Source organism: Catharus ustulatus, chromosome 21 (genome assembly GCF_009819885.2).
Source record: "Catharus ustulatus isolate bCatUst1 chromosome 21, bCatUst1.pri.v2, whole genome shotgun sequence".
Classification (NCBI taxonomy): Eukaryota; Metazoa; Chordata; class Aves; order Passeriformes; family Turdidae; genus Catharus; species Catharus ustulatus.
The window spans coordinates 6,733,038-6,740,828 of NC_046241.1; the positions used below are offsets into that span (position 1 = coordinate 6,733,038).

Genomic DNA, 7,791 nt, shown 5'->3' on the forward strand with positions numbered 1-7,791 from the left:
TGCTCTGATTTTCTGGAGAAATTTGATAATTTTATTAAACTCATCTTACGTTTATCTTGTGCAACTTGTTAAGGTTTATTTTTTGTTTCAGAGGGATTTTTATGTTGTGACTGACGTAAAGAGTTAATCCTGAAAGTAACTTAGGTGAGGAAAATACAGAGAACATTGGCAAAGTAAATATCTGAAGAAATGCTTTATCCATCATAAGCGAGTAACTTGGTTTCTTTTGCCAGCCTTAGATTGGTTTATTTATTTATTCTAAACTGTTGATGGAGCCTCCCAAATCCAGCAATTGTGAGAAAATCAGAGGGAACAGGAGGTGCCTCAGCACCTCAGAGCTACAATATTTTTTGTAATTGCTCTTAATTATGTCCATCAGTGGTTTGAAGCTCACTGTGAAACATGGACCTGAGGTCCCCATCGCTTTCTCTGGAGGTCCAATCCTCAAAATGTTTTGGTGTAAGAGTGTAGGAGATTTTCAAAGGTGAAAACAAAGCACCTGACACTGCACTGTCTGACACTGCCATTGTATGAAGGGAAAACTGACCCATGAAGTGACCAAGAGGAAGACTGGGAAACTAGAAATGGAGGAAAGTCCACGGGCAGTTAGGTTGACTTGATGGCATGTTAAAAACCCAGCTGGTAAGGGTGTTGGCAGCACTGCCAGAGCATCCATTTCAGTGTGACAGTCCCTCTGCTACAGTCATTTGCGTTTATTCCGTGCCAGACTGCGCTGTTTGGGAGCTTCCTTTTGGCAAGGCTGTGCTTTCAGGGTATTGGGAGGCAGCATGTCAAACACGAGACTGTTACTGCCATTGAGGTAACTACATGTCCTTGTCACACAGCTGACAATGCCTGTGCCTGGCTCCCAGCTGCCTCTGCCCCGCTACGGCTCTGGCCAGCAGCCCCTGCTTCTGCCACAGTCCATCCAGCTTCCTCAGGGGCAAAACCTGCCTGTAGGAGCTCCCCGAAGAATCCTCCCTCCTGGATCCCAGCCTTCTGTTCTTGCTGCCAGCAGGGAGGTAAGGATTAACTCCTGGTGCTGCTCGTGGCATAGAGTAACCCCTCCTGCGTTGAAGTTTTACTCCTTGCTTGTCAAAGGGGAGAATGGCTTGTTTGGGATCCTTAAATATCCAAGCCAAGGATTGCTGTTAAAATGAAGGAACCCTTTTCCCCTCATCTCCAAAGTGCAAGCCAGCAGTTTTCAGGGTTTGCTGCTGGTCATCATTCTGTTTCCAGGGAGCCACATCCTGCCTTGATCAGTTTGGAGTCTCCAGTTTTATTACATGTTTACACAGGTTTCCCCAGAGTGCTTGAGGGGTGGTGAGCTCCAGACACAGTTGGAATACTGCCCAGATATTTCACTCTGTTGTGAAGCTTGTCCATTTGAGTAGGTATATTAATGTCATGTCTGGTTTGATGGATTCATATCATAAGTTTGTCTTACTATAGGGGAGAGAGAGCACAGCAGTTAACTTCCAGGTTCTGTACTTGCTTGTGCTGCTGGCTTGGTGCTTTAATACAAACAGATTATTTCACTTACAAGCCTCACTTTCTTCACCTGAAAAATATTTCTTCTTTTAATGGGCATGATGGGGAGAAGGGCAAAGATTTGGCTTAAGTGTTGATATGAAGTGAAGAGTGATTTGTGAATGCAAAGATGATACTCTGTCTCACTCATTTTCCTCTGTAGTCCTCCCAGATGGAAATGAAAGGGTTTCATTTCTCCGATGGTAAACAGAGCATGTCCTCCGGAGGGTCTGTACCGTCCCCACACACGTACAGGTGAGACCTTCACAGAACTTGTGCTCCTTGGGAGAGAAACATGGTGCACCCATCATGCCTGTACAAGATCACCTGAGTTTTCATGTCTAGAACGTGCTCACTTCGGTCCAAATACTCATCTCTAAGTGCATGGTCATGGCTTTCATTGTGGGTGTGGGCCAGTGTGCGTATCCGACCGGTGCTTTGTGGGAAGTGCATGAAGTTGCTTGTTCATTGAGTCTCAGAGGTTGGAATTGGTGTGTGCTTTTGTTCCTTGTGAAGGTGGGAAATCTGAGGATCATTGAATAAATGTTTATGGTCTTGAAGATGGAGTGCTCATGTCTAGATGCATCAGGTCGTTGAAGCTTTTGAGACACTAATTTATTTTTTTTCTCCTAATGGACCCATGTGTTGTCATTTGGACTGTGGAGCTCACTGATCTGCACAGCACAGACTTGTGCCCTGTCTACTGCTGCTTTGCTGTCTTTTTTTTCTTTCACACATGAATAAGGCTCTCATTCCATTGTAGAATTTACTCCATGAATGTTGTCGACTCTTCGATTTCCAGGCCTAGCTCTGCCAGCCCCAGCGGGAAGCCGTCGGGACCAGCAGTGAGCATGGGCTCTGTGCAAGGACACTACGTACAGCAGGTAGTGTACCTGAGTTCCTTGTACAGCCCACAATACCTTCTGCTCTGTTGTGCTTATTCCTTGGGCATAATACCTTCTACAAAAATACCTTCTACACTGTTGTGCTTATGCCTTGGGCTGCAGAGGAATGGCAGAAAGGCCTGTGTAAGTGAAGCTCCATGTGGGAGCTGGTATTTTCTCCTGGGTAGGTAGGTGTTTTACTGAGTCCAGGAGTAATGCTGTGTGATTTGAAAGTCAGGAGAGATGAGTTCTGCTAAGTTCTGCTGTGGAATTTTTATAAGTTACTTGCATTGCCAAATACGCGCGACACTGAGATTCTCAAATGTGAGGTGGTGCAGGAGCAAATTTGATGTCTTGCATGAATGCTGGTCACAGTCTGCTTGTTCTGCCTGCCTAGAGGTGTCTGTCCCAGCTAATGCTTTGGTTTTTGTGTCAAAAGGCAAAGCAGCGGGTGGATGATAACAAAGCCAATCTGGGAGCAGTGAAGCTGCAAGAAACAGCCTCCACAAACCAGATGAAGCCAGTGCGCACAGGAGCGATCAAACCTCAGGCAGTCAAAGTGGAGGAGAGCAAGGCCTAGGAGCACCTCTGATTCCCAGCTGGTCCTGCTGCCTGAGAGGCACCACAGCTTAGACTGGACCCCACTGGATCTCCTGAAAATCTCACCAGATCTCTCCCCACCCCACACTGACTGACTACAGTGACATCATTCAAGCCCCTCTCCCAACAAAGCAGTTTGAAACAGTGGATATGACATTGACCTGCTTGCTTTAAAACAAACCGATCATGTGACTTTTAAGTGGCTTTAGCCATTTTCTTTTTTTTTTTTTTTTAATTTTCCCCCTCCCCAGTCCCATCCACAGGTAGCTGTGATTGCTCACTTGGCAAAGCCCGTCCTTCTCCTTCCCTACTTCTGTCTCAGCAGAGTGGCAACTGGGGGAGAGGGGTTTAGTTTGAGGTTTTTCATTTTAAAGGCAGCTGAGGTTTTTACAAAAAAGCTGTATCTTTGTTTATAGCAGAACTTTTATATGTTCTCTCATTCCCCCCTTCTTTCTGCTTTCCTCATTCCTTTCAGAAAAGAATTCCTTTCAGCTAAAATGATGTTCTGACAAAACTCCGCTTAGTTTTGTATATGGTTCTGTGCTATGTTGAGAGTTCGAGTTTGTTTGGGTGTATTTCCCCAGATGATTTAGCCTTTCAGACTATTTGATTAAAAAAACAGGACAGTTACAACATCTGTTACTTTTTCAGTATTTTTGTTTTAAGCTAGAAGCAATGCTTGCATTAGGAGGAAATGTGTACTAAAGACATGTAGTACATCAGTGCATAAATCCTGAAACTTGCCCACTTCAACACATCTTTGGAGTGCTTTGTGCACAACAAAATTTGGCATTTTCATTTCAAGGAAAAAAACTCAAACCACCAGATTTCTGTTGCAAGCTCATACAGATCTAGGTGTTTAATTTTTCCTTTTTGTGGGTTTCGGATTTTTTTAGTGACTGCAAAACACGCCAAAATGTAAATCATAGATTTACAAAGTTTGTTAGGAAGAAAAAAAAAATTCTCCTCACAGCACATGGGTCAGAAGAGTTGGCTCTAGAGCCAACGGGTCTGTATGGACTACTTTTTGTAGTTGTGATGCTCTCTCAAGCTCCCTGCCTTGGCTGCTCGAATTCTTCGTGTCTCCTGAGACTTGTCCTATATTGTGTTCATCCCTCGGGGCTGCTCTTCTAAGCTTTGCTCTTTTCCCTGAGTCTTGCTTTCCATTCCTCTAGTCCACGGCCTTTTGTAAAATTTGCATAGAAATACTTTGGTAAGGGAGCCCCTCTGCAAGGCACACTTGGAACCTCCTGTTTTGGGTTGGAAGCACGTGGTTACAGAGGCAGTTTGGAATCATCCTTCTCCTCTCCTTCCCCAGGTGAACAGCAAAAGGTTCTTTACTCTGATGCAGTTGCATATAGTGTGTGTACAGCATCGTCACCTCACCACTCCTCTCCAGTATTTGATGATCTACACAAGGAAGATCCCAGTGGGAGAGGTTGGGTTTTATTTCTTTGGCTGTTTGGTTTTGGTTTGTGTGCGTGTGTGTGTGTGCGCGTGTGTACGTAGATTTTTTAGGACGGACTTAAAAGTTCCTGAAAGGGCTTGGGAGTCCTTCACCTGATGGTAGTCTAAAGTAAAAACTACTTTCAGCTAACTTGGTTTGTGTTGTTTAGCTCTTTCAAAATGTATAGTAGGCTGGTCACTCTGAAGTGAGGGACAGAACCATTTTTGGAGATGGTAGCTTGCTCACGGGCTGTGCGTCGGCCTCTGCTGGGTGGCAGAAAGTCATTTGGTGGTGGTTCCAAAGAAGATATTTTGAACAAAGAATGTATTGGGGAAGGGATCTGAAAGGTGTTCTTGTTTCTTTGTTTGCTTTTTTTTTTTCCCCCCCACCCCCTCCCCTTTCTGGAAAAAGATCCTTTGTAACTTTGTAAGGATGCATTTGAAGTTTTAAGCTAGGCATAAATATGATTTTTATACAGTAGCTTTAAAGAGCTTAGAGACCTAAACTAGCTTAGGCATAGTAATGTCCCCTCTCCACAGGTGTCCCCATGGATCATGGCAGAGAACCCGAAGGGAAAGGGATAGGATGGTACTTTAAGAAAAAATAAGAGCTCTTTTTTTTCTTAGGTTTTATGGATTTTAATTTCAGAGCAGAGTGTGCCAGCATCTCTCTAGCATCCTCCTTAAAGTACAGGGTTTGAGATTTAGTGACAAATTATTTCCCTAACCTTCAGACATCTCCCAGATCTGCATCCTCATCTGCTAGTCCTGCTCCCAGTGTTTTCCAAAGATTGCACCTCCAGTAAGTCACCCCACCCTCGTTTATATTTTCTCCCTTGAAATACCATTAACAGCAGAATTGTCTGTTTGGGATTTTTTTATTATCCTTCTGCCCAGCTGGCCCTAGCTAATATGAGCCCAGAATCTAACTAATGGCTAAAGAGACTTACCTGAGCCCCCCTCTTCTCATCTCTTCCCTACTCTAGACACACTACTTCAGCTTTACAAAGACACTAACCTCCTTCCTCCCACCTGTGTGACTTCAAAACGGTCAAACGTGTTGGAGAAACTGGGTTATTGCAAAATCCAAGTTACTGCAGTCCCTCTGGTGTAAATGCCATCAGAACTATGAAACTTGCTGTTGAAAAAGGTCACCCTTCTTTCTCTTTTAATCCCTCCATTCCTTCCCCCAACAGAATAAAACACTAGAATTTATTTATACGTATTTGATGTTGTAGGTCTAGGTGAAAAAGTAATTGTTTCACTGCTCTATTTATATATTATGTCTGAATTATTCTGTGCAGGAAAGGCCAAGAAATGCATGTGAGCTTCATTCCATTTCTCAACTTTGCGTGACTGTCAGCTGCAGTTGGCAAGACTCTCTCACTTAGTGGAGTTTTGTGTGATGGAAAGCAGTTTTAGAGCCCAAATTTCTACGGTGCAATATCCTTCTCTGGCATATATTTTTGCTTGTTTGTTTGTTTGTTTGTTTGTTTAAAGCCTAGTCCGAAGTTAGTGCAGTTTGTGGTGCTCTGGAGTCAAAAGGAAAAGCCTCTGATCCTCAAAGGAGCAGAAATGCCAAGGGAGCTGGAATGCTGATAAAAATCCAGCGTGGAGGGGAGGATGGAGATGCACAGAATGTACCAATACAGTTAAGAGGGTTCTGCTTGCTGTCTGCACTGCTGAAGGGTTGATTTATTGCTGATCTATTCCTTTGTGAGTTGCTTTTGCTTTGACTGGAAGTTAGGTACCAAACTGCAGACTCCTTCTGCTGGGAAAGGTGCAGGGTGCAGTGGGAGGGAAAGGTGGAGCCCATCTTTCCAGCAACAGTGGGTGAAGCAGGAATGTCCAGAGGCTAACTCTGCTGCTCATCTTCAGCAGAGGGTCTGAAGAACCTGTGTGCTCAGTCACACAGTGAGTCATGGCCAGCTCCAGCCAGTGCTGCTTTCCTCACCACTTCTGCTGTTAGCTCTTGATTTAAAAACAAATCAACATTGAAGTCTGGGAAGAAAAAAAAAAAAAAATAAAAGGGGGTGGGTGGGAAAGGCACTCCAGTATATTTTAAATATACAAGCAGAAGCAGCACAGTCACCAGTGACAGGTATTGCTGTTGATGTTCCATAGCTTGCTCCTGGCTGTGCCAGCTGTGCAGTGTCAGCACCTCTGGATGTTTGCTGCCCCTTGCACTCCCGTGTGTGTGGCGTTCACTCCATCAACACCTTCCTTGCAGGAATGCTGCAAAGCCACAAGCTGCCCTGTGGTTCCTGTGTATTTGTAGATAGGTATTCAAAATGAGCCCGGTGTTTTTGCTGTGTCTCACCTCTTGGCTACTCCAGTCACGTTGCAGCCAGCACCCCTGCATGCCAGGCCCTCTTTCTGTTGCATTTTCTTAGCCCTCCCTTTTGCTCCAGGCTGGTTAAGCACAGGTTAATTCCTTGTAGCACTGGTTATTTTTTATTCAGCAACCCAGTTTCTTCATAAGAAAGTTGCATTTGTGAATAAAATTTAATTTACGACAGCCACTAGCGTGCTTAGCTGTGGCCCATAGACAGAAGTGTATTTTCTGAAGCAAAAAAGAGACAGTAGAGTCCAGCTGTTCTTGTTGTTTATTTTAATTCAAAGACCATCAGGTTTTCCAGTGGCCATAGACACTCCCTTGGTTTAGTGGCTTGTTCTGGCTGCTCCAGATGTCCTTGACTGTCCCCAGGAATCACAGCTGCAGCAGTGAGGCGCTCACCCTTTAGCATGTCTCGAGGCATTGTCCTTAGCTGGAATCCTCCCTCTGGTTCTGTATAAATTGCATTTGTTGTTTCTCAAGGGGATATTGTCCTCCTTAAAAGCTTTTAACTTCATGACCTGTATAGTAAATTTTTTTTGGCCTTTCCTCTCTTTGTCTTTTCATGTAGACCAGATATTTGAAAGGGCAGACGATGGATAATTGTGTAACGTGCAACCTGTTTATATTTTTTGGAAACTTTTATTCGGACCGGAATTCGAATCACGGAATCACCAGGCCAGTTGCGGCACACTCTTTATTGCCCTTCTCCTTGTTTCAGTACCTATTGTTTCTCCTTTCAAATATGTGATTGTATTAGCTCTTTCCATATGAAAGAATTCTCCTTATTTAAATAAAAAAAAAAATTAAAAAATAAAGCAGATTATGCTTTTCTCAAATTCCCCAGTCCCTTGTCTGGTTATTTTAGTTAATAATAATAAAGAAACAAAACAACAAAACAAAACCACAAAAAACCCAAACACGCAACAAAAAAGCCCAAGGTTTTTAAAGGTTATGGGGAGGGACACTGTGGTGCCTGGTACGTGGTTATGACCG

General features: G+C 43.9%; 1 protein-coding gene across 6 annotated transcripts in view; it reads left to right on the plus strand.

The window, feature by feature from the left end:
• Positions 1 to 7,634, plus strand: part of PRRC2B (proline rich coiled-coil 2B) — a 46,235-nt gene extending 38,601 nt beyond the window's left edge. For 5 of the 6 annotated variants that reach the window (XM_033077183.1, XM_033077187.1, XM_033077184.1 and 2 more), the window contains exons 29-32: positions 846 to 1,022; positions 1,694 to 1,785; positions 2,294 to 2,414; positions 2,854 to 7,634. In XM_033077183.1, coding sequence (XP_032933074.1) covers positions 846 to 1,022; positions 1,694 to 1,785; positions 2,294 to 2,414; positions 2,854 to 2,994 — 531 coding nt within the window. In that variant the 3' untranslated portion in view covers positions 2,995 to 7,634. The remainder of the gene's footprint in view (positions 1 to 845; positions 1,023 to 1,693; positions 1,786 to 2,293; positions 2,415 to 2,853) is intronic. The other variant, XM_033077188.1, reaches the window with a different exon arrangement.
• The last annotated feature ends 157 nt before the right edge of the window (positions 7,635 to 7,791 follow it).